Below are 26,645 nucleotides of genomic sequence, written 5' to 3'. Positions count from 1 at the left end.
ATCAACACACGTAATTATGCACAAAATCACAATTCTCACCACTCATCCAGAGAAGACCCGCAGCCTCGTAGGAAACAAGGAGGGGAAAAAAGCACAATGTATCCTTGACAGGGTTCATCTGTTTCCAGTTTGGTGCAGATGCTCAGGTTTTATTGCAGCAGTCTAGTATTTCATGGCAGATTTAGCCAGTGGTTTGGTTCTCCACTCGCTACAGCGCTGATGATGGCACATCTCTTGTAAATTGTGGCACACCAGTAACAGTTTGTTGCTTGATTACACCAACTTTTATCATACACTCATGCGTAGTTTATGTTCCTCTCACTGTGGTGACCAAAAGAAGTGCGGAGTATTCACTGACGTAATACACATACAGTGGAGAACATGGTGTTAATGTACAGGTAGTCCCTGGACCAGATAATTGACCTGTTTGTTCAAACTATTTCAGCAGCACTACTGCTGAGGCTGGAACTTGATATAAAAAAGAGCACATTTAATGCTGGACTCATTTAGTGGTGCGCTGATAATGCTTTTCAGCCCTGTGGTCTTCATGTCAACACTATGTGTTTCCATTTCACCCAGATACACAGTTTTTAGCGAAAAAGAACCACAGGGATTAAGAGTTGTGCCATAAACCAAATTAATGTTAAAAAGTGTGTTCTGAATTTAAACTTTAGTGGTTGTTGATTGTTAGTGATTGTTGTGCTGTTCTTAATGATCGTCTTGAATTATGTCAGTTATAATTACTTCTTATCATTTAAGTTTCTCTTCATCTTCTTCTGCTTTTACAATTATCGTATCTCTACGTTGCCTGCTGTGCACTGCCATGCCTGCTGGCCAGATGTTGCCACAAAACAAATGGTTTCTGAAATTTGAACTTAAAATCGTGACTCGTGTAGTACTTGAATTTCTGTCACTGTAACGTATACCAATACATTTGCTACTTAGAAACTGCATTTTAGAAAAACAGTTTCCGCGACTCAAAATCATTTTCCAAAATACAGATACATATCACTTCATTTAGCTTCCCTAATGCACTTACATACCACACAGTTCAAATGAACAGCACATAATAAATTCAGAACACGCTGTTTAAGATGATTTTCATGTTTACACAGATAATGTAATTCTACACCCTATCTGTGTGTCAATGCCAGCAGCGCGTGCAGGCGATGCCTCTCCGTCTCAAGACAGAAGTGTAGCGTTGAGTGTCTCTTAACTGGCTCGTTTAGTCCTGATGGCTTAAATGATTTCATCACTATTAATGACAGGGACCGTGGCTCCCCGCGACGCGTTGCCAGATGCTCGGGGACCACTGAGCTTCCCGATCTCTTCCTCTCACTCCGAGCCGCCTCTCCTCATCCCTCCTTCTGTGCAGTCTAATGATTGTCCTCTACATGCCCCCTACCATCCTATTCTTTCTATTTTCCTCGGCTGCTGCGGCCTCCTATGGATACTAAAACATGGTGTACAGACACAGTGTAGGCACTCACATCGCATGAGTGCAGGGTCAGTGTGCTGTAAGACTGCAATGCTGTTAACAAGTCATCCAACCAGCATGTAGTTCTTATGAATATCTAGACCAAGTACTGAAAAGAAGAACACACACACACACACACACACACACACACATACTCACTCCCTGTTTCTGTGAGCTATCGGGTGAGCCAACAAATCAGCTATCAGCCCAGTTCCCGAGCCACTGCGAAGGTCAGAGGTCAGATAAAGAAGGTCAGCTGGCACCGGACCAGACCGCCCTCAGAGGTCTTTCCTCCAAATGGAATCAAAAGCCTTTTGACGGCTGCGAGCTATCACCACACTGAGCCCCTGCCTTCATTAGCTTCTTCACATAATTGGTGAGTTAAAATTGAGACAGATGCACGGCCTTGTCTTCAAGCATTGACGTGATTTTCATTCATTTGGATAATGAAAGAATTAAGTACCATTTTGGTCTCCCTTTTTCCCCCTTTCTCTGTCTCCTCTGTCTTGTTGAGCTGCTCTGTTCCAGCTAAGTAATGGTGTTTTAATTCTGAATGTGTGAGTGTGGCTCTGTGCGCGTGTGTACAGGAAACTACTGCTGTTTGATGAATGCAAAAGAGCCTTTGTCTTTCCTGGCATTGTAACCAGTAAGCTTGGTAAGGGTTGCATACGCACAACTTTCACAGCCCTAAATAAATGAGCCCTCAGAACTAAAAGAAAAATGGTCTGCTTCAGGTCTGCTACGCAATCTGAGAATTAATTCTCAAAGAGTACAGTTTGTGAACTGGAGTATATTACAGCGAAATTAGAAATCACTCCTTCAGCATGTGTTTTCACTACATAAAACACAGGTACAGTTTCCTTTCGTTTTCTGCCTTTGGATTTAATACAGTAACTGATTGCTCCTTTTAAGAACTGCCAAATCTCATGCACTGCTTTTTGTTCCACACCGAAATAAGGCTTAAGCTAAAATTTTTATTTAATCAACTCCTTTTACATAAAATAAAAGAACATTAATACCAATTTAATAGCAATTTTTGTCAAAGGTTGTCATTTGTGTGATCGAGTAAAAGGACGCTCTTTCTTGCAGCGGGGCTGGCATACCATACTAGCATTCAGACAAAACTGTGTGTGTGTGTGTGTGTGTGTTGTCTTGAATGTAATGACGTGTGTTTGCGTGTTGGAGTCCATGCATGTGCATGTGTATGCAGTCATAATTTCCCAGAGTCTAAACCTTCATTGATTCAGTTGCTCTTGTCTTCCCAAGAAACCAAGGGAGGATTATGCCTTTAAAACGAGCTTTCTCATTGCAGATATTAGGTCATTAATTTCACAGGCTTACATATGAAAATATTGACTCTTCCCAGACACCCCACTATATCCTCTGTTCCAGTCGCAGCCTTGCATAAATAAATCTTTTCAAGTATGCAACATTGATACGCCATTGATTTATTCGTTTGAGGATCTAATAAATAAGCAAATGTATTGAATTATAGTTTAATTATGAAAGTTCCTGATTGATTTGTATGGGAAAATGTAAGCATTGGCTATAAGCTACAAGATCCATTCAAAACTTCAGAGACAAAACTGGAAATCCTGATTTTAAAATGGTTCAGTGTACTGTTCTGTTGATCAACTATTACTGTGACTGCTTTGCTTTACTTTCCACAGCCCTTCCTGTAACTGTTCCCCTTCTGAGAGCCACTGAAATAAATGATGTGTCTCAGAGATATGCAAAAGAAACTGTATGACACAGTTATTCTTCGAATCCATGCTGACTTGTCATTCCCATAAATTAAATAAATCTCTGAGTCACTGCATAGACTGGGGACCCTGAGGACAAAGACACGTCTACACTGAAATTATCTCTGCCACACACTCAGACACAAAAGAGGCGAACACTCTCAGAATAAGACACAGACTCATCCAGTGGGAGCGGGTGGGAGATGGGTGCAGCTTTATGTCCCCACATAGCGGACGAGGGATGGGCAGGCTTCAGGGAAACAAAAGAGCGGGAAAGAGGGAGAGGGGAGAGAGTGAGAGTGCAAAGGTTGTCGCAGACTAGTCACAGCACAGGAGGAGGGGAAAGGGAGAGGTGGAGGGTAGAGTGCGTTCCAACCTCTCACATCTGTTATTCGTTTGTCCCGAGCTGGGAAGAAAATAGCAGGAAGCGTTCTGGTGGTGGCGGAAGATGAAAAGACAAGAAGATTGAATAAAAAAACATGTGTCGCACATGCACTGCGGCTGATTGGATGTGTCCCATGGATTATCCCCAGGAGGCACTGCCAGCTCGGAAAACACATGGTGGCCACATACGTACACACACACACAAGCAAAATGATGATTCCCCTCATTCATAAAGCAGCTTGGCATACACACCATTCTTCTGTCTACACGGCAGTGTCAGAGTCAGGCCTACTCCTGTGACCTCGACACACTGGTGTCTAAGCAAACCTTTTGGGCCATCATTACTCTTTCCGCTGACTATTACACTGTCTACATCAGCTCACATCTGGGCTTCTGTGCTAAAACACGTTTTACTCAGAAAGCAAAAGCTTGTATCATTTGTCAGCGGCAGTCTTCTTGCTTTGTTCATTACAGACACACCAGGTGTGTACAACAGACGCAAAAATAAAAACAGATGCAACAGTCATCGAAAACGCGACATGACAATGCCAAGTGGCAGCCATTAAAAGCTCGTCACTCGCCCACACGGTGGGACCTCCCATCGCTAATGAGCTAAAATGTGGCGGGACACAGACAGGTAGGAGTAATGCCTCCACAATTATGCAAAGTGCGCGAGTCTGCATTTGTACGCACACGCAGGTGTTTGCGTGTGTGTGTGTGTGTGCGTGCGTGAGTGTGTGAGTGTGCGTGTGTGCCGTGCCACTTAGGGCCCATCCCACAGCTCATTAACAGTAATAAGTGACTGCCGCCACTTCTTTTTTGTCAGTGGGGATGCAAGCCAATCAATAGGGTCATTTCACATCATAACGGCTTACCAGAGCACATTATGGCACTTGTTCATGGCTGGGAATGGCTGCCATTAGTGGCATAGCCAGATTAGATAAGGGCTGGGTGGGTGGGGGGTGAAAGGGAGTGGGGCAGATGGAGAGAGAATTAAAGAGGAAGAAGGAGGGAGGTGGATCAATATATGGATAGTTATGGAGATAACATCACAATAGGGTGTCTGAGACAGATAGCATATTATAGACTCCTGATTCTTTCGACTTGTGGGAATGAGGTAAAGATGTGTGTGTGTGTGTGTGTGTGTGTGTGTGTGTGTGTGTGTGTGAAGAGGTGGAAGGTGTGTGTTTGCTCAAGCCTTGATTTGTATGAGCACTTGAATGAATGAGTCCATTGAGTATGTGTGTGTACAAATTTGAGCATGTGTTATGAGAGGGTATGAATTACAGCGATCGACTCGCAAATCTGCACCTCACTCAGGGTGTGTGTGTGTGTGTGTGTCTGGGGGGGGGTGTGTCTGGGGGTGTGGAGGTGTGTTTGTGCGTGCTTTACTTTGGCATATGCGTGTGCAATCCTGTTTAATTACAGATCAGGCTTTGAGGCAGAGGCAAACAGTGCTATAATTACAGGAAACACCTCCTTTAATATTTTATGGAAATCTACCCCGTGTGTGTGTGTGAGTTGTAAGTTGCACGTATTTATTCAGCGCGAGAGAGGAACAGAAGAAGAAAATCAGGAGAGAGAGAGATGTATATGGAGGGCTTGTTCTGAATGACTTCTGGTGCTTGCCTCATGATCTCACGTCCTTCCTTTCATTCCCTTTTACTCTTCACAGTCTCTCATTTCAGATTTGTGTTTCCAAATGGCTACGCTAAACGCCCTTTTTTCCCCACTTTAGAACTGCTTGCCTCTCAAATATTTATACTCCCTTTTACGGGGGCCAAGAGACAGAGGGGTGAAGAAAGAGGGAAGAGACTTAGATCTATCTATTAAAGATGAGCAACATCTCAAATGCATAAGGAGGGCTCAGAGATGGCAAGGTGTAAGCCATGGCTGAGTACCTAATGATATTCTATGAGGTAGGTTTACTTTTCGATTTACTACAAGTGAGAGGGAGCTGGGAAAAACAGGATATGTTTTGAAAGAGAAAAATAAACATCATATGGGTGTAATAGAGCTAAAAAGGTAATACTAATACTGTTTACTTTATGCAGATTTTAAATTAGTTCTGCCTCTTGTTTACTGTCTAGCTGAACCTTGGTCGCCTATTATATTTTCCAATCCCTCTTAGAAACTTAGAAAAAAGTGTGCATGAGCAGCACCCGGAGACAGCAACAGCTGGAAGTATCTTTATCACAACTGCAAAAAAAATCACAATGTCATGTCATCGAGTGGATGCTGATTTATTTATTTGTGTTTCATCTATTTTTTTTTGAGGAGGCTAAGCAGAGGCCAAGCTGAACACATGTTCCTTCTTAGCCCGCAGTGACACAAATGTACACATGTACACACACAGCCACACACACACACACACGCGCACACAATGGCAATATGCTAACACTCCAACACTAAGCCAGTGCCCCCTACAGTGCCTGATACACTGGGGGACTGGCAGCAAGCTTCGCTGGTAGCATGCTTTACTACTCTTTGATATGCACCAGTCATTAAAAATAGATGGCGAGCAATCATTACAGGCATCAGAATTAATCTAATTAGCCTAGCACACTAGGCCTCTCTGGTATGGGGGGGAGGGGGGTTATTCTGCAAACAGAGCCACCCGGCCACTAATACAGCGTAAGCAGAGAGGGCTAGGACACTACGGGGGCTGTGAGGGGGGGATAATCCGCCTTGACTTATTAATACACGCAAACAAGATTTAGCTCCTCAAAGCAAACAAATGAAGCAAGTGCTAAGAGGAACAGGGAGGAGGGGGAGAAGGGAGGGAGCAACAGAGAGCGACATGAAGAGAGAGCGCAAGATTGAGGGAGAGCAAGAGGAGATAAATTATTTAAGCCTGCATGGACTGTGTGGAGAGCTGCAGCTACCAGTGGTAAAAATGGACTTAGGGCCAGAAAAATTTGTTCTCCAATCCGTGGTTGCACCTTTGTAAACCAATTACTTTTTTTTTTCAGTGGAGATACACTGTGAAGTGGTCTACAACTGCTTTGGTAGAAGCTTCAGCAAGTCACAACATGGATCATAATCTGCTGACTAGTAATCTCCACCAAAAACGCCACCAATATGTAGATGTCTTGCTTACAATAAAAGGGTCACCATAAGGGTCATTGTGGGCAGACGTCCTTTATTGACTCCATGGACGATGGAGTGCTTTGCCCACAACCTCTCTTGACCCCTGTCACACGTGATGACTGCTTCAAGGGGGTTTGGGTAAAAGGCACTGAGGAGCTGGAACCAAGCAGGGGTAGATCCACCCTCCCGTGATTAAACATAAACATAAACACTTACACAACTTCTGGGATCTTCTACAGACTGTTTGTTTGCTTAGGTTCTTAGCAGGCGTTCAGACCAAATATAGCACATGTTTAAAAAAAGGCTAGGCAATGTGTTGGTGTGGACTCACTCATACTGGTGAACAAAATCAAACGCAATTCAGGAAGCGTAGGGTGATGACAGACGCCAAAACACAGCGACAACTGTGACACCTCCACGAATACATTACTTTTGCTGAGTTTTATTCTGGACTTTTTACTGTTGAATTGTTTGCAAGCTAAAATCTGGCAAAATGTGGTCTCACTCATTAGTTCCCTGGACACGACAAGCAGAAGTGGCAGTTGTGGTTATGTGCTCAGACTCGACACAGTGCCAAACTCTCCTCTCAGTGGGTTTGTTGGCCATTCTTTCATCCCAGCTTCTCTAATGCTAGCAGACGGTCATTACCATCTCTTTGATAGAAGGGGTCCCAGCTGTGTTCAGGGGTCTAATACCCCTCAACCTCTGTCCCAGTCTGCCCCTTCTTCCTCCCTCCATCCATCCTTCCATCACTCGCTCACACAGCCAGTCTCAGCACAGTCTGAAGGTGCATCTGAATAATACCCACAGGAGAGGTGTGGAGGGAAGGGAAGAGAGAGAAAAGAAGAGAGAGAGAGAGAGAGAGAGAGAGAGCTAATACCAAATCTCAGATGACCAAACCAAACGCAAGTCTATCAAAAGCCAGCTCAGCAAACACCACTGCCATACTGATGAGGAGGGAGCAGAGCAGGGAGGGAATGTGTAGCGAGGATGGAAGACTTAAGCTTAGTTTATACATCACTTCAGGGAACACTGTGTCTTTTTGGCTGCAGTAGGTTACAGAAAATTATTATCAAAATATCATCATCCACATCTTCAAAATCAAATAGATCACAGATGCAAGTGGTGATTAGCATTGTAGGTGGTCAGTATGTGGACAGATCCCAAAGATATAACTACCTTAAATCTGTGATCTGTAATACCAGAATATAAATACCAGAACCAGAATAGATAGATTTATATTAGCCTCATGTGTAACACGTGGGCTCTGTGTATAGCAATGGACAGTTTATTAAACAAACAAGGAAATTAAAAAAGACAAACATTTGGGAGACAAAAAAAAAACTGAGGAGGAGTGACAAAGACGGGGGGAGAGAGACACGTCTATCTGTTTATGTTTGAATAGATGGTATCGCAGGGTGGTCAAGTGTGGTATATTTTTCAAAATGAAAGCTCCCTTTGCTGTTGTCATTATTTATCACACTATGCACACACATACACACGCACACACACACACACACACAAATGGAAAGAGAATGATGAAAACTGTAGGTGAACTGTAACTGTAGGTGCCCTGCGAAAAGACACAAGCCAGAGAAAAACAGAGACAGTTTCACCAGCACCTCACTCGCACGAAGGACATAATAGCGCTGAAAGCAAAACGACTCAATGAAACAGGAAAAGTGTATTTCTTGGAATCCACTTACACTGAAATTACAGTGACATTCTTGGCAGAGCTTGGAGCACAGAGGTAATGCAATGTACTGTAGCAAAAAGAACTTTTGGGACACTTATCAGGGCAGTGACATGAAAGACCAAACTATTAACATGCAAAAAGAAAAATCACAGGAAGAAATCAGCTCAACCAAAGAATAGAACAGAAAAAAAAATGAGCACTGTTTTCTTGGCAGCATTTACATCCAAATTCTTTCTCTTTTTTTTTTGTCTGTCTTTTCCTCCCTCCTACCCTCCGTCACCAGGTTAAGTTACAGACATGAGGCGAAGGAATGAGGGAGGCAGAGTGGTAACATACGGTACCAAGAGGAGCAAGACGCCGGCCCTCCCTGACATGGCGTGCACTGAGCGAGAACCCCTCCCTGGCCCCCACACACACACACACACACACACACACACACACACACACACACACACACACAGTATGTGGACAGCATATGCACTGTACATATACAGACCAATCTGCCAAATGCAAGCAGATGATATGATTGTGTTCTCCTGAGTGTACACACATACGCACACAGTCTTCTGCTTTACACCCCCCTCACTTCCTTCCTCCCTCCCTCCCCTCCCTCTGTGGCTCACTCTGCATGTGTCCTGTCATATCTCCTTCAGCCCATAATTGTCCCAACTTATGGTGTTTCTTCCTGCAAGCCACAGTTTAGGGGAAGTGAAATCCTTCTAAGTGACTGTCACAATGCATCAGCCTCAGGCGAGGGACGCACGCTCGCTTGCTCCCCCTCCCTTCCTCCTCCTCCCTCCTTTAGTCCCCTGGCTGCCCCCCCACCCCCCCATCCCCGCTCCCTATCCCTCACTTTAAGTGTTTTTCTTGCTGAGATGCTCCACTTGTGCTTTCACTCCGTTTCTCTCTGGCGCTCTGTCTCTTTTTTTTTTTTATGCAGTCACCCTCCCAACACATTCCATATCCTCCCTCTTTCACTCTTTCTTTCTCAATGCACCCACCCTGCATTTAACCTTAGGGGAGAGCTGTGGTCACAACATCACACTGTCATTAGGCCCCTGCTTTGTGACCTGCTCTCCGCTCATTCCTTGTTCTCCTGACTACACCGGCCAGGGGCAGCAGAGGTTGAGCTTGCTTCTACTTCCCGTTTCCAGTGAAGTGACTGTCACTCCTTGACACCCTTTCTCACACAAAAACTCACACAAAGAGAGGGGCTAAAGGAGATGAGTGTGTTTTTTTTTTCTACTGGACAGCCAGTGTGACCTATGTCGTGACCCTGGCATGTCACAACCCTGTGATGCATGTGTCACTTCTCCTCTGCCTCTGACCTTGGTGCTCACATCTCTGTCACTCGAGCAGACTAGACACACACACACACATTTTCTCTTGTTGCGCGTCACAGTGACCAGTCTTTCCTGTCAAACAAATATACTTTCTATTCCAAGTTCATTTTTGAGGGCCACTGTATTAGATATGTGGACTGCAACTAACAATTGTTTATATTATCAATTAATCTAATGGTTATTTAGTCGACTTAGCTATTCATTTTTTAGTCTATAAAATGTCGGGAAAAAAAGGGAAAAATGCGAATCGCGATTCACCAAATCAACAACTAATGATTTTAGCTTTACTGTGGACAAAATGAACTCCAAACATAACTATATATATATATATATATATATATATATATATATATATATTGCAATAAAATGAAATGAAAAAGTCAGATGTCACTGACTGTGCACAATGGGGCCTAACTAAATCAAGCAAATTCAAGAAAAGCAAACAGCTAAAAAACAGCAATGCGGTTTAAACTGGCGAGGAAATATGTGCTTATTTTGGGCCACAATGATGTGCGTGTGTGTACTGTATGTGTGTTTAGGTGATTTTTCCTCGTAGGTGTTTTTCTATTAGCCTTGTCAGGGCCGGGATCGGTGCTTTATTGCGCATTTTATTGGAGCTGTGGACAGATCAGTCGCCCATCAACCTTTCATCGACCAATCATGTACAGTGAGGGGAGGGACCTGGGAGGTCTGGCAGAGACGGACACTTGGCAGAGGAGGAGGGGGGAGTTTGGTGGCCACTCACTCATCACTTGGATGCAGTCCGGCACTCAGTGTGTGTATATGTCTGTGTGTATATGTGTGTGTGTGAGACAAGAAAAGGGTCAGTCACTGGTCACCAGATGGTAACTGTTTGGGCTGGACCACAGCAAGCAAGAAAGAGGGGGACAGTCTCTTTACTTTCCCCTCTCTCTCTCTCTCTCTCTCTCTCTCTCTTTCTCTCTTTCTCACACACTCGCACACATACAACAAACCATGAGAGTGATGGGTGATAATGGAGCAGACACTAACAAATCTGCACCTCTTGGCTACAGACTTTGAGTTAGACTCAGAAAGTAGACAGTCTGTCCAACTTATAAGCCCAAGCATAACACACTAATACATACTCAGCAGACAGAGGGACTAGTGACCCTTACTGTACACTGCTCAGTTTCCAGAGGCACTCATTTGTTGTTAAAATGACATTCACACCAGTGGAATTCACTGTGGTTAGCGTGTAGATGTATAAGCCATTGCTTTGCACTAGAGGACTTGGGTGAGTCTTAAATACAGAGAGCTGAGCAGGACCTTGTCACTGTGTGTGGCCTTACAATGTGCAGGCTACTGCTGCTCTGGATATTAGCTCTTCTGCATGTCTGGCTATTAAAAACTGATCCCCAGCCACACACACACACACACAGACCACTTCCCTTTCAGTCTCAAAGTCAGGGACATAACAGTTTTGGCTGGCAGTATTGTGTGGGCCACAAGAAGAAGGAGAGAAAAACCAACTGTTCTTTTAGGTGAAACCTTCCAGCTGGAGACAGAAAAGGGGGAAAATAGAAACAGGCATTTGCCAGGACAATCAGGGAGAGCAAAGTTGCTCGATCGAGCACTTGTGACCGAGCAAAAGGTGTGTTGGGTAAAGGAGCAAGTCAATCATACAGAGAGAGGAGACAAGAAAGAACAAATTGAAGCAGAAAGAGAGGATTTGAGCAATAGAGTGAAGCAACAAGGAAGGAGTGAAAGAGGAGGAGACGTTAAGAGAGCGAAATTGTAAAATACAGGAAAAAAAGAAAAGAAAGAAAGTAGAGAAGCGCCAGCAGCTGGACTTCTCCTGCTAATTCAGCACTTTAACAAATCAATGCCACTTGAGAAGTACAATCCGCACCCTGAGCTCAGCTAGACGCATCAGTGAGACTGTAGGCGTGCTTGTGTGTGTGTTTTGTGCCTGTATGTGTGTGCACGCCTTGAGGGTTGATGATGTTGGTGTGTGGTCTCCGCAGTAGTCCACATTAAGGTCCAGTAATGTGTTAATTTATAACTCTATCATCCCAAATGCCTGCATTATCCATCTGTGTCACACACTAGGCCTACTATATCTATCATCCAGAGGGGAGAAATGGCCAGTCCGGAGAGATTAAGCCACCGGTCGTACAATTTCTTCTTTTTTCCCTTCTTTCTTTTCCCTTCAGCCTTATCTATTGCATCCTTCCACACCGTTCTCCCTTTGTCCTCAGCTCCCTAGGTCAGGGTGATCAATTAGGGCTTGACAGACCTTTCAGTCCTGGCTGACCACTGGAGCTCTAGAGGCCCTGCAGACATCACAATCTACCCAGAGACTGAGCGCTTAGAGTGGGCTTTATCACCCTCTCTCTCCCCTGGCCCTGGAGGCCTGTACGGATGGCTGTTTGGATATCAGTGATCAGAGATTGAATTACACTTCACCATGACCTTTGTGAACTCTAAGCGTGTTATCACTTACAGCAGATTGACAAAACAGATTGTAATAATAAAGAAAGTAAACGCGTGTATGTGGCTGCGTGTGAGCTGAGAGGACAAAATTGACTCCTTTTGAAAAGACCCTTGACGCATATAAGTCAGTGACACGTAACCCAGTGTGTCATAACACCAGAGGAGCTGTAATTTTACAGGTTTCCACCGCCACTTCTGGGCAATAATGTTGATATTTCCATAAAATATTATGTAGCAGAAAAGTCTACTTTTTCCCTCCTTGACACAATGTATTACGGTTGTCAAAACATGCAAACAACGTACTGTATTTCTTGAGTAAACATGGCTCTGTGTTTGTGTAAGTGTGGGTACGTATTTGTGCGTGTGCATGTATGTGTTTGTCAGTTTGTGTTTGTGCGGGTGGCTCATGCTCTCTTTGTCAGTAGCAGCAGGCACTAATAACACACAGGGGGAAATGATCAATACTCACCCTCTCTATTCAATTTCACAACATCACTACTATCACCGGACACACACACACACACACACACACACACACAAACTAGGGCACACATGCTCACGTAAAATACACCAGTGTGAGTGTAAAACAAAGGGCCCTTGACTAACAGATGTAGCCAGAGGGCTGGCTAAAGCAGGAGAACTGGCTTTGGTGTGAATGCGAGGGATGCATTAATATTTATTTTGTTAGAAATACTCCCCTCTATCCTAGGAGAGAGGTAGTGAACATGAGATATAGAGGCTAAAGGGGGGGTGGGGGGGTTGATAGGAAAGACAAGCAGGCAATTCCACCTTTAAAGAGTGCAACAGTCATCACAAGAGGAGAAAGGGAATCTGCCCATTAAGACTAAGTGGATGTCTATTAGATCATGGAGGTAAGGAGGTGGGCATTTACCATCAGTCCAACTCACAAACAACCTTGCCTGCTCCTGGACCATGCCAACGCCTGTGAGTGTAATACAGAGCCATCATGCTGAGATCATTTAAAGTTCCTCATAAAGTTAATTGAGTGTTTTTTTTTAAATAAATAAATGTCTCTCTAAACTTTAGGAAATTTACTGATTCCCTATTTAAAACCATTTACTCTGAGATTGTCTGCCAGGGACATCACCTCTGCGAAAATGAAGGCAATTAAAAGACTATCAAAGTCACCACCCAGTCCTATGAGATCAAACAAACCCTGTGCCCTCTTTCTACTTCTCTCCCTGTCTGTCCCCTTCACTCTCCCCCCCTCTCTCCCTTCTTCCCCAGTGTAAACCCCCCCATTCTTATCACTGCGGTACAGTTAATCCTCCCTCTCTCCTCCTCCTTCCATCGCGGCGTCCCTCAGGGGGTACGCAAAAGGCTAAAAGGAGGGAGCACATTTGCCACTTGCCTGCGACACATAATACGGAGCAGGCAATCAACTTTGGCTTGACATGTATTTGCTCATCTCTGGGACACACACATGCACACACACACGCATACACACACAAACCCCCACCACTGCTGGGAAATTGAAGGGTGAGGGTTGGGGGTTGGAGGGAGGGGGAGCCCAAATTAACACTTGACATTCAATACGGTCAGGTCCTTAATTGGCCGGGGCCTTCCTGAGAAGGCAATTTTCTATTCCCCAAACTGCCCCCGCACTGCGCCATGTGCCAGTGTCATCTGTGTATGTATGTCTATGTGTTTGTATGCGTGTGTGTGTGTGTGTGTGTGTGTGTGTGGTGTGTGTAAGGGAGAGAGAAATTGCATCTGTGTGTAAGTATGTGCCGGAGAAAAACTGAGACAATGTGTGTATGCATACATCTGCGTGTGGCTGCGTGTGTGTGTTTGAGCCTCGGCCCTGTCCTGAGAGAGGCCCTCTGGTCCCTTCCCTCTCTCTAATGAGGCTGGATGAATTAGCGCTACGTGACATGATTTGAACAGCGGTGCCCCCCCTCCCTCCCCCCTTCCCTCCTCTTTGTCCCCCCCCCCTCCCCATCCCCTGCGCTTTTTTCTTAAAGTAGTGACAGGCATCTGGTGGCCGAAAAAATGCCAGGAGCAACCCCGCGGCTCTCGCCTTTATGCGTGCTGCTGCTGCTTTACACCACGCATATACACACAAACATACGCACACCTAGACATTAAACACACAATCCAACACTTTCGCCTTCCTGCCGTTCCTTTTTCTACTCACTAACACACACTCAGACTCACTTGCACTTCCCCACGGATCCAGTTACAGTTGATGTTATTACAGCTTTCAACCTGAGAGGTATTAGGCTTCCCTTAACAGATCTGACAGCATTTACAACACAGGCAAGTCGACGCCTCTAATCGCCTCTGCGACTTCAGCCTATTACCAATTGATCTCAAAGAGAGCCTCCTCTTCACCTTCTGACTGATGCACAAGCTGTCGGCTCCTTTTCCTCTTCTTTGTCATATTGCGCTATCTTTCTTTACTGCTTCATCCTGTAAACTTGACTGCTCCTTAAATGCTCCCATTTCACCTTTTTCCTGCAGTATATCTCACAGCCGATTTCTTATGAAATTTTTATTATTTATTGTTATTGAGTTATATCTGGTCGCCCATTGATCAGGCACAAAGGTTCACCTTTGCCCTCACGAGGCCCTGCTTAAGCCACAAACAAGATGCTAAATTTATTAGCTTAATGGCTGTGCAGAAAAATAGATGACTGAGGAGATAAATCCCTTGTTGCCATCCTTTACAAATTTAAACTGATCAACAAGCTGTGAAGTAATGGCCTGGATAAAGGAAACAAAAGCTGCAGATTTTTTATTTTTTTGTATTTGGAGGGAACATAGCAAATGGATTAAATGCCATGAAATATTAAATGCCAGTCACAGTCACACACATCATGCAGGGAACGGTGCTCCAACAAAGCACTTATCGCTGAGTGTGTTTCCCGACAATGGAAGAGGCAGCTCGGGCCATTTACAGAGAAAACATCAACATAGAGAAAGCAAAGTGTGTGTGTGTGTATGTGGCTTAATGTGTGCCTGCACACATGTGTCTGTCAACAACACAAAACACATCTTTTAACACACACTGAAAAACAGAGCTTTTTCTTTACAAGAAACCTCACTTTGTCCCATTTTAAAGACCAAAGCCGTGACTTCAAACACATAATAAATGTCACAAGAGGTGGATGGCCGACAATGTGCTGTGCCAGAGGTCATGCATGATGACCTCCCACCCCTGGCTGGTTGCCGAGGATACAGGGTCAGACCAATTGATGTTTATCACAGTAGGCTAATTAGATCATTTGTCAGTTAATTGACATTATAGATTGTTAGAAAGTGAAATGAAATGCTGCTCAATATGTGATCAGCACACACACAGACAGGCTCAGTTCAGCTGTGTGTGTGTGTGTGTGTGTGTGTGTGTGAGGGGGGTCACATTCAAATGAACAGGTATGTTCAGTGACAACACACACAACGCCTCTCCCATCCAGCCCACACACACTGTGGTATTTCACTGCACTGCGTATATACACACAACACTTACTCACAAAAATAAAAGCCACCCAGAGTCTCAGTTTGCCAGAAAAACACGAGCTGTGGGATGCCAAGGCAGCTGCATTTAACAGTGGCCATTAAATGTTATTAATCCAACAGCGCAAACATCTTTACAAAGTCAGCAAAGAGCACAAACAAATGCTTACACATGTTGCTTTAACACTTTGCTCACAAGAAAAAGCAGCTAATGAGTTTAGACTCAAGTTTTTTCAGAGGGTTAAAATGACAACATTGTTAGGAAGCAATTTATACAATCTGTATACAGAAAAGACATAATAGGAGTGTGTGAAATTAGGTATCTATGCCTGTAGGACTGTGTGTGTGTGTGTGTGTGTGTGTGTACGTTGGCTCCAAGCCTGCCACAGCCTGTACCACTAGCCTCCCTTCTCCAGAACCTCCCTGAAATCCTCCCTGGGCCTCTAGCAATCAAATCTCCACGGTAAGCTGGAGACGGAACAGAACAGAGCGGAGAGATAGACGGAGAGTAAAACATGGGAGAGAAAGAAATGAAACAGAAAATAGTGGGGGGGATAAGACTCTCTCATCCTCCTCCTCCCTCCTACTCTCCCTCGCACACACACACACACACACACAGACACACATAAGCCACAGAGTTCAACCTATGCATTAAGAGATGTAACGTGCACACAGGCAAGAATTCACCTCACACGTGAACTGCGGACAGGAAATCGCTGTTACCTGTTGGAATACTGCTTCGGTAATTTGAAAGCACATCAAAAATGTACAATCCAAACAAACGTACACATACTCAACAGTACAGGTTGGATTAGCAGGGGGAAAGAGACAGAGTCAACCGTGAGCCCTGAACAAAATTACCATAATTATCCATAACCATAAATAAGCCTGATGATGATGATGATGGCTTTAACAATAATAATAGCAATTCACCCTGAGTGCTTTTTCAAATAACAGTGACAGCATTAGCCACATCGCCAACAGAAAAATGAAAGGCTCAGTGCTTTGAGAGCTCTTCTTCACTGCCACTGCTGATGGGGCAAATTGGCAGGCAGAGCGAGCAGACAGGGGTCCTTAAGACGGATGTAAAAATAGTAGGCTGTCGATTTGCCCGTTGCGCTGGCGCTGCTCCAAGGAAAACAAAATAACAGGAGTTGAGGAATAACAGGAAAAGGGAGAAGCCGTGGTGAAAGTATGCCCAAGTTCCTGTCACTTAGCACAGGTCGCACCTAATGTCACCTTCCTCTGGATACAGAACGGGAAAGAACAACTACTCACAACAATGTCTCTGCCATATGGTCGTGTCTTAAAATACTACAGGCCACTGCAAAATATACATGTTTCCTATGATTTTCTTTTTCTCTGTTCACCTAAGTCAGTTACATGTGACGGTCCTCTCAGCTGATGGCAATGTCTGGGTCACTGAAGCCAACATGAGCCACTCCCAGCTCTCAACACCCCGCTGACCCCTGGTACTGCCACTTCATACACGCACACACACACACACACACACACACACATACAAGACGCAATTATATTTCAACCCTTTCATAACTGCCTGGACCTTGGTGACAGCTGCTGCATTCCTGCCGTGTCAGTGTGTGTGTGTGTGTGTGTATGCGTGCGTGTGTGTGTGTGTTGCTGCCCTGGCCCTGTGCTTATGTCCCCCTCATTAGCCAGTGGTGGGGTGGTGACATCCTGAGCGACTGGCCCTTCAAACACACACTTCCTCTTCACACCGGCGACTTCTCCCCACTGCAGGAAACCACCCAAAGACAAATAACCAACAGCCCTCTTTTGAAAGAAATGTTAGAAATGAAAGAGGGAAAAACAGTGAAAAGAGTGGTGTTCAGTTGCAGACATAAGCAGAAAAAAAGGAAAAACAGCAGTGGGGGAAACAAAACATAAAGCGAAAAAAATATATATTTATCATCAAACTAAAATAGATCTAATGAATCTGGACAGAAACAACGCAAGCATGCAAAAATATCAAAAGAAGATTTAGACTTTTCCATATAATTTTACATGTTTTTATTCTATTTGTAATATTGTGCATTCTTTTCTCAGAGCAGTTAGGGTCTAATCAAATGGCATCACATGACTACTAAATCACATATTAGACTGCACTGAACGCTTCATTTATTTAAACAAATCAAACTTAAATAAACAATTTTGGTCACACAAGGCAACAGCCGAAAAAAACACCACATGAATCTCCTTAATGTTACATTTCTATTCAGATAATCGCTGCTTTATTGATTATTTTGTCGAAAGCCACTCTGATAATGGCAGTAAATAAAGGAGAACAAAAGAAAATAGCTGTTGTATTCCTTTCCTTTTACATGCACATGCCCACACAAGACTACAAGAAGTCCCTGGGAAAGACTCAGCCATAGTAGATTTCACCACTCAGCCCTCTGATAAGAGCAGAGCAGATGGCTTTGCATTTCTATCGTTCCTCAGCACTCACACACTCACAGAACGCACAGTACACTGCCCTGCCAGACATATGATAAAGAAAGCCTTTTGACTTCCACGATAGTGTCTATGTTCTGTATCCTCCCCGTTATTCGGGCATTCACCATGGCGGTGAGACGGCCGTCTCCTCGGGAAAAACAGGAAACAGCTGACATGGAACCCGTGAGTGATGCTCACATGCTGCTTATTGATCGCTGGTTGCCCCGGGTCTCGCAGGCAGAGTCAGGGTCGGTGCTTAACCATAACGCTGGTCCTGCAGGGCATTACTACACGGCTACAGAGGTTACTGTATGACCCGGGACACACATGATCATGGCCATGTGAGGGGTGGAATATTCTTTTTTTTTGGCAAGATCATGCATATAACATAAAGATAAGAGCAAAATTAGATTTTTTTTCTTAAAGGCTATTAAAGTAGAAGATGCCGAGGCAAAGAATGGAGAATGGGAATGGCAAAGAATGGTGTCTGCATGAGGAGTCGTATTGACGGGTTTCCTTAAAAGTCTGACATCATACTAATCCTTCACAAGTGAAAAATGGTGGAATTAAAATCATGGATGTTGATTTTATCCACATAAATGTTTACTGTATATTTACTGCAACCGTAAAAAAAAAAAAAAAAAAAAAAAAGATAAAATGGCACAAAAAAATAGAATTCTGCATCATCAGATTTAAATGAAAATGAAAGGACATGATCGGTGATGCAAGCATAAAAGAACTGATTTAAGAAAGCCAGTTGAAACAAGTTTAAAGTAAAAATTTTGCGGACGTCATATCTCCCTGGTTGGTTCCTGGGTAAATACGGCGGGGACCACAGCATGAATGGGACCTTGTACATCCTCCTACTCCGTCAAACTAGATGGGTTCTTAATAGTGCACACACACATACAGTAAATATACAAGGAGCTGCAGCCACCTTCCCACTCAATCTTACTCTCCCATTTCTGTGCTCTCTCTTGCAGAAATAATGCTGCCTTCAGGAAACACTCGCATCATCATTGTTGCATATGCACAAAGAGTGAGAGAGGTGCCCGCTGACTGAATGCCACAGTGGCCTTTCTCAGCGCCGCTTATGTTATCTGGACCCTCTAAAGTGGCCAGTAGCATTGTAAAAATTGCTTTAACAACCAACCACAAGTTAACAGTTAGAGACAGGTGCTATCACTGAGGTGTGTTCTGGTGTAGAAGCAGCTTTAAGCCTTCCTCTGTTAGATGCAAGGCCAAACCCAGTCGTTTCACCTTTTTGGAGAAGCACTGTGCTCCTTCTGACACCTGCCTGTTTGTCTCATTATAAGAGCTAATCCTGTAAATGCACTGAACGTGTGCAATGCCCAAAGTGGCCGTCTGTTACACAGGTTCAATCTCAAGAGTCGCTTCTATAAAGTCAGCAGCAGCAGAATAAAACAGTCTGATTTAGCGTGTGGAGGGCTGTTCATAGAGATAGAGCTGTAGGTAGGAAGGATAGTCGAGAAGGAGAGAGAGAAAAGGGGAGCCGAGGTGTGGGGAAAGAAGAGAGAAAGGAAAAGCGAGCGAGGGGAGAAGAAGAAGCAGTGAGAGACGGAGACGTAGTAGAAGAAGAAAAAGAAAAAGTAGTAATGGGGGAAGTGGTGCGTGTCTTTTCTGCAAATCTCCTCTTTCACCTCTGCTCTCCTCCAGCTCTCAAGCCAAGGCCAGCCAAGAGACACTTCACCTCGCACCCACACACACATGGAGCCAGAGCCAACACACAGAAACACACACACACACACACACACACACACTCAGAGAGAGAGGACACACACCCACAAATCTGCACACGCTCACTCCCTCTCATGCACACACACTCACTCATGCACACACACAAATGGCATGAGTATTTAGCCACCCACTCAGAAAAATAAATGGCAAAAGCACAGACACAAGCGCCTTAACACACACGCGTACGTACATGAACTTAAGTGTCAGAGCGCACATATACACACACACACACACACACTTGACACCAGATACATGTACGTATAGGCATCCATATGCTCTGTGTGCAACGACCCATCAAAGACAGACATGGAAATAATAACAGTTGAGTGTAACGACACACACACACACACATATTCACTGACTGTGGATAATTCTACACATATGCATCAAATCACTGGCTCCCAATCCCACACAGCGGTAAGAAGCAATGCATGTGCACCACATATGCAACATGCAACACGCCTGTACCCCACTGTGTAAAATAACATGAGCACACACACACACACACACACACTCACTAACTCACCACTATGGGTGTATCAGTGTGTTAATGGGCAGATTAGCGCGGTCTGTGATCTGCACTGAAGAGGATAATATCAACCTCATTTCTTCAGTCAGACAAAACAAAGCCGAGCATGTTATTCCACAAATATGTCTGTCATCATTCCCTCAGAGCGTACAGCATTCACTCTCAAAGGCTGAACAGAAGCAGACAGGACTGCATAGGCTGCACTGCAGTAACGAAATATATGGCACAAGGTAAAATCAACCCATTTGAAATTGATCCAAGCTAAAAATTTAAACATGACGCAAGAGGTGACAACATGAGAAGGTATTAAGGAAAGATGAAAATGGAAGAACAGAAGCCAGACTTTAGAAATTGAAAGTAGGTAGGGTGGATTTTTTTTTTTTTTTTTAGCTACCATTTTTGTATGATTGATGCCACAACGCCTGTATGCTGTTTAACAATTTGATCCTGTATTAAAAACAGGAGTTAACAACTGATCACTGGACATTTGTTCTTTATTATTATGGTGGAGGGGAAAAATCTAAATTACTGATACAAATATAGGCCATTTTATTTCATTTATTTGCTGCTTTTTAGTTTATTCTGATGCAGTTTTAAGGCTCATCATTTTGCAAATGCATGATTTGAGGAGAAGCAAAAATGCTGCTGGCCTCAAATTTAAAGGAAAATGTAGAAAGTGTCAATATGCATGTGGAAATTTAAAGAATGCAAAAACTTTACAAGTAAAAAAAAAAACCTGTTTATTATTATTATTATTATTATTATTATTATCTAAAATTCTACATTTACTTCCACTTTATATTTCTACATTATGAGCCCTGTATTGACATGTGCTTATAGGAGCCTCCGTGTGAGGTGAAGCAGGCAGCACTGGGAGCAGACAGAAGCCAGGCAAGCTGTAATGCCACTGTACCTCTTCCAGGTCTCGGCCCATAGTCGACCTGTCGCACTTCAAAGGAAGCCGCGTTACAGCACCCTTGCAAAAAAGAAAAGGAAGAGGCTATTTTAGAGGTAGTTTTAGACTGAAGACATACACTGATTTCTTTCTCTTTTTTTTTTTCCTCCGAGGTCTGCTGGAAGCCTGGGTGGCAGCATCAGATCCTCAGGTGGAGGTTATATTGTTTTACGAGCTTTTCTAACCTTGAGTTGTTCCCACATTCCTCCGACTTGAAGCGGAGGAGAAAATAAATAAATAAATAAATAAAAAAAAGAAAGAAAGACCAAGACGAGGCCTACGGCTGCTTTATTGTGGAGGAATTATCCCTGATGAACCAATTAGGCTCGTAGTATCACTTAACTCCGGGGTTTTTAACCTGCAAGGGTCGATATTCATAGCCACGCATGTACAGCAGCGGGTCAATTAAGGCTCCAAATATTATCACTCCGTAATGCCTGGGAAATAATTCAACTCCTAATTAATGCTTGTAATTTTTTTTCTTCCATAAAAAACAATTATGAAAGTTCCCTTTTGCAGTGTTTTGTAAAATATGCACCGACTTCTGAACATTAGGAAGCTGAGAAAATAGGCAGTATTTATCGAATCCATGTCATTGATTTCATTTAAATTGCATGCTGTTCGTGTTGTTTCCTGTTGACACTTGCGTGGATTATGAAGGCTGTTTAATCTCCTGCTACGTGGCTCAGGAAAAAAAAAAAAGTTCAAAGATTAAAAGCCTATTAAGGCCTGTTATGAAAGGTGTAAATTATTCGCTTACTGTGGTGCTTTAATCGCCAGTGTTGGTAATTTCGTTAGTTTAGAGTAACACGCAATAATAAGAAAAAGAAAAAAGCAATTGCATGTAGATATATTATCAGCAAGCAATCCTACCACCACAAAGTCAATAAATCATAAGGAAAAATATTTAATTCACCTTCCTTTTTCATCTGTTTATCAAATTTGTAAAAACACAACCTCTAGCCAAATATTTTGGTGGGGGGGGGGTGTATCATTGCCTTAAAAAAACATCTAGGGTGAATATGGAAATAAATTAACATATTCATTTTGAAATAATTTACAGTTACAGCCGAAATATAGAATACAATAAAATGTCTCGAATGCAGGAGTCAATCAAAAAGGAAATCAATCAGTTCTGAGGTGACATTCGTACTCAATTCTATTTTGTTGAAGTGATTTTCTTCATTCTGAAGGACACAGGTGCTGCTTTTTTATGGCTTTACTGTGCTAAAAAAAAAAAAAAAAACAGCGGGAAGAGAAGAAAGAAAAACAAAGATTCTACCGCAGATCTCCAGATTTATTATTTGGTCATTAGAATATTTGCTGTAGTTTCTTTACCTTCATCGGCCACTGACGTCTAAGCACCGAGAGGACCAGACACCTGCTGTAAACCATGTGCTTATTTATGTTACTATGAATGAGGCAGAAAACAAATGTCTGCATTCACGTTAAAAATGCTATTTCCCCTCATTTCTAAAGTCTTTCCTCGTGTGAAAGTCAAAGGCACTGCCAAATGTTTCGGCTGGGTGATGCCCTGCACTTCACCACAGCCGCATCTGTCCAAAACGCACTGCGCAGAGCACTTTCGCGTCTCTATCGATCAGATGGAAATATAATTTGGCCTAACAACGATAAAATACAGCATCCCTCGTGTCACATAGTTGATCTTTAAGGGAGAGAGGGGAGATTTTGAAACACAAGCCCATAACGCATTTCTCTCCTCCAACACCCCAGGGTGCGCCAGCCTCGGCAAACACAAAGTCATTATCGGTTAGATTCCAAGAAGGCGAGTCTGTCAAGGAACAGGCTTCCTTCGGAGAATTTATGTCATGCCTACTAAACATGGGAAGATGTCTTCTAAGTGGTGCGAGGAAGGATAAATAACAGCGAGTCCCACAGCTGATTATATTGAAACAACGGTGCGCATTTGTAAAAAGGATTGGGGATGCAAACGTGGGGTCCCAGCAGATGCTGAGCGCAGGGGCCCATCCACCTGCTTCATACCGGGAGAGGAGGAGAGCACAGGAGCGCTCTCCCCTCTCAATACACCGCACCCGGCTCTTCCAATTCACTTATCAATACTTTGTATGATCGTTTCTTCAGGGGGAGTTCAAGCACAGGTGGCTTGTAAAAAAAAAAATACGATGCTGCATGCTGCGCATGGACAGTGCAGGGATGCGATTCATTTCGGTCAAAAATGTTTGGTGTAGATTGGTCACAGTTAAATGCAGACTACTGAGTGTTTTTTCATTAAGGTAACATCGGGAAAAGATGCTTTAGGAAATGTTCCCAAAAGTTTCATCGACATGTGTTTTAGTCTCAACACGTCAGTTTCGCCCTCACGATTAGACCTCTGGGATTTAAACTCCACGGGCTGTAAATACCGTCAAGGTGACACAATAAGTTTCTCATCATTTACAGCGCAGAGCCGCGGCGAAGCTGTTGCGCAAGAACCGCTGTGGCCTGCGTGCGTAACAGCGTGTGCATGGTACGGAGAGCCTGCAGGTCCCGCTATGATTAACTGCAACCTAACACCCATCCTCTATCTTTACTGTCTCCCCCACATACACACACACATACACACATACACACGTGCGCGAGAACGGACGTACACGCGCGCAAACACACACACACACACACACACATACGCATGCACAAAACTCCACTCTCACTCCTCTCGCCTCTCCTTTATCCACCGAAACAACAACACCCCCACCCGTCTCTTAAAAATAACTCTCTTGTTCTAACTTGGGGGCTACTTGAAAAGCATTTTTTTTTTAAAAGCTACTGAACATTAGAGAAATTCAACATAACATCCAGGATACCAAGCGAAAAATGTCGGGAGGTAATGTGGACTTTCCTCAGCCGGTGCAGGCTGTCCGTTATCATCACTGCTGTTCCAGGCGAGCCTGAGTTCGTTCACGGCTCCTCTGCTGTTCTGTAGCCGCGCAAGGAGCTTCCTGCCTCGGCCACATGAAGTCAATTAGCCGGTCCCAGAGGGGCGCCCCTTCCCGAGTCTTTATCGGTACTGAGGTTACCAAAACACTGCTATTGCTTGCCTTTAAACTCCACACCGCTCAAAGACCAATTACGGAGACTTAAGCATGTAGGTAACGAATCCGGACAAGGTATAATCCATCAAATGGTAAAATAAATTAGTTATCTGATACTGTGCAATTTTTACATTAAAATGTGTGTTTTTACTAATACACAAAATATGCTATTTTTAGATATTTTATAAAGCAGAAAATGGCTGGATTGGTCAAATTAAAAGGAACACACTCACACACACACACACACACACAGGCTGCATGAATGAAAACACTTTCAGACATGGTGTTTGGAACATCATAAAGACATACACACAACATCAAATCTCATGTATTCAAAGGCGGTGGGGAGGAAAAGTTGCAAAAATGCAATTGCAAGTAAGGATTCTTAATTTGACATATCCCAAACTAAACATTTCCCACAACCCACCCACCCTACCCCTTACATTACATGCACACATCCTACTAACACACGTGCAAACACACACAAACCCTGTCTTTTTCGCACACAACACCAAGAGGTAGTAAGAATCACAACAGCAGACGTATCAGCGTACACCAAGAGAAGGGAAATAAAAGTTTGGTCCTTGAATATAGACTGATAATGTGGAAAGAGGAGAGGAGAGAAGAGACAGAGGGGGAGAGGATGAGGGGGTGAGGCTGAGCTGACGTACCTGCTGGGACATTCTGTAGAGGAGGTTGCTGTCAGTGCTCTGCTGCTGCCATGTCCCCATGAAGCCCGGCTGCTCAGCACTAGGCGGTCTGGTGCTGAACTGCATGGAGCTTTCGCCTGCTCCCTCAGCGCTGCTGCTAACGATGCTAATGCCACCCAGACCACTTCTGCTGCTGCTGGTGGTGCTGCTGGTGCTGCTGCTACTGTGGCTACTGGAGGGGATGCTCGTGCAAACGCCAGCGGTGCCGGTGGGTCCGTTAGCCTTAGTTGGAGGTGGCCTGGGCGGCTCTTGGTCTGTGCTGGGCTCTTGTGGGACTGTGTCGCACTCACTGCCTCTCACATCCAACTCTGCCTCCTTGGACTTAGACAGAGAGAGGGAGAGACAGGGAGGGAGGGCAGGAGGGATGTGGGAGTGTGAAGGAGGAGAGAAGAAGAAAAAAAAAAGTCAGTGAAGGTGGGTTCTTTTGGGGTCTTGTTGCCTTTATTTCGTCTTGTGCGGGTCCTGCTTCTCGAGGAGGATAACAGTGAGAGGGGAGTTGAGGGAGTAGATGTGTGTGAGGTTTCTTGGCAGCTATGGTGGCGAAGGAGTGTGTGTGTGTGGAGTTAATTCGCAAGAAGAGAGAGAAAAGAGGGCTTGCAGTGAATTTCCTCAGGGGCCTCGTCTTGGACAGGGCAAGATGAGCGGAGCACTGGAGGTGACGAGGGATGAGGAGCAGGATGGAGGTGAGGAAGGGGCTGATGAGAAGGTGAGCAAGAATGGAGTGAAAGAAAAAAGAGGGGGGTTATGGGAATTGGCGAGGAGGGGTGCGTGATGTTGCCCGTGGCCTCAGTTTTTGCTTTAATCCATCTGTCAGTCATTTTGTACTTGGACATGGACTCACACAGATACAATAGACCACATGTTTACACACATGCATGCATGCACACATTCACACACACAGATGTACTCGAATATAAAAGAAACGTCAAAAAAAAAAAGTAGGAAAGAAAAAGTTGAAAAACCTGGGAACTGTCATTCTGAATACATGCACACATTAGGATAAAAACAAATCTGTGCAATGCTCTGTAATCTATGTTTTTCTAATGTAAGAACTGAGTCTTACAGAAATTTAGAAAATAAAATCAAAAAATGTGCACTACCAAAAACAGCAAACAAACAACTAAATGTGAAACGTAAACAAACAGTTTCACAGAAAACGTGAATGTCAAGTAAAACAAAATCTATGTTCAAAAATTTACCCCCCAAAAAAAGTGTTTCAAATTTTCTAAATAGTACAAAGTCCCACGAAAAGCGCCATGCAAAGCAAACCGTTGAGGCAATAAAACGCATAAAGGTCTCTTACCATCAATTCTGTGCCTGTCCCAGCAAAGTGAGGATGAGGTGTGGGAGTGAGCCACCAGCTATCCAGCTCTCCCTGCCTCCCGCTCCTCTCTCTCTCTCTCCCTTTCTCTCTCCTTAACACACTCTCTCTCTCTCTCTCTCTCTCTCTCTGTGATCGTGTCCCTCTCTCCACGTCCGTACTGTGCCGCCTGTCCTCTCTCTTCTCCTCTCTCCCTCTC

General features: G+C 44.0%; 1 protein-coding gene across 1 annotated transcript in view; it reads right to left on the bottom strand.

Moving 5' to 3' along the window:
* bnc2 (basonuclin zinc finger protein 2) overlaps positions 1-26,443 on the bottom strand; it is a 91,252-nt gene extending 64,809 nt beyond the window's left edge. The window contains exons 1-2 of the mRNA XM_070828121.1: positions 26,429-26,443; positions 25,087-25,446 (exon numbers count right to left, since the gene is read on the bottom strand). Of these exons, the coding sequence (XP_070684222.1) occupies positions 25,087-25,446; positions 26,429-26,431 (363 nt within the window). The 5' untranslated portion in view covers positions 26,432-26,443. The remainder of the gene's footprint in view (positions 1-25,086; positions 25,447-26,428) is intronic.
* Positions 26,444-26,645: the final 202 nt, after the last annotated feature.

This window comes from Pempheris klunzingeri, chromosome 3 (assembly GCF_042242105.1).
Source record: "Pempheris klunzingeri isolate RE-2024b chromosome 3, fPemKlu1.hap1, whole genome shotgun sequence".
Taxonomy (NCBI): Eukaryota; Metazoa; Chordata; class Actinopteri; order Acropomatiformes; family Pempheridae; genus Pempheris; species Pempheris klunzingeri.
This window is presented reverse-complemented; position numbering and strand designations above follow the sequence as displayed.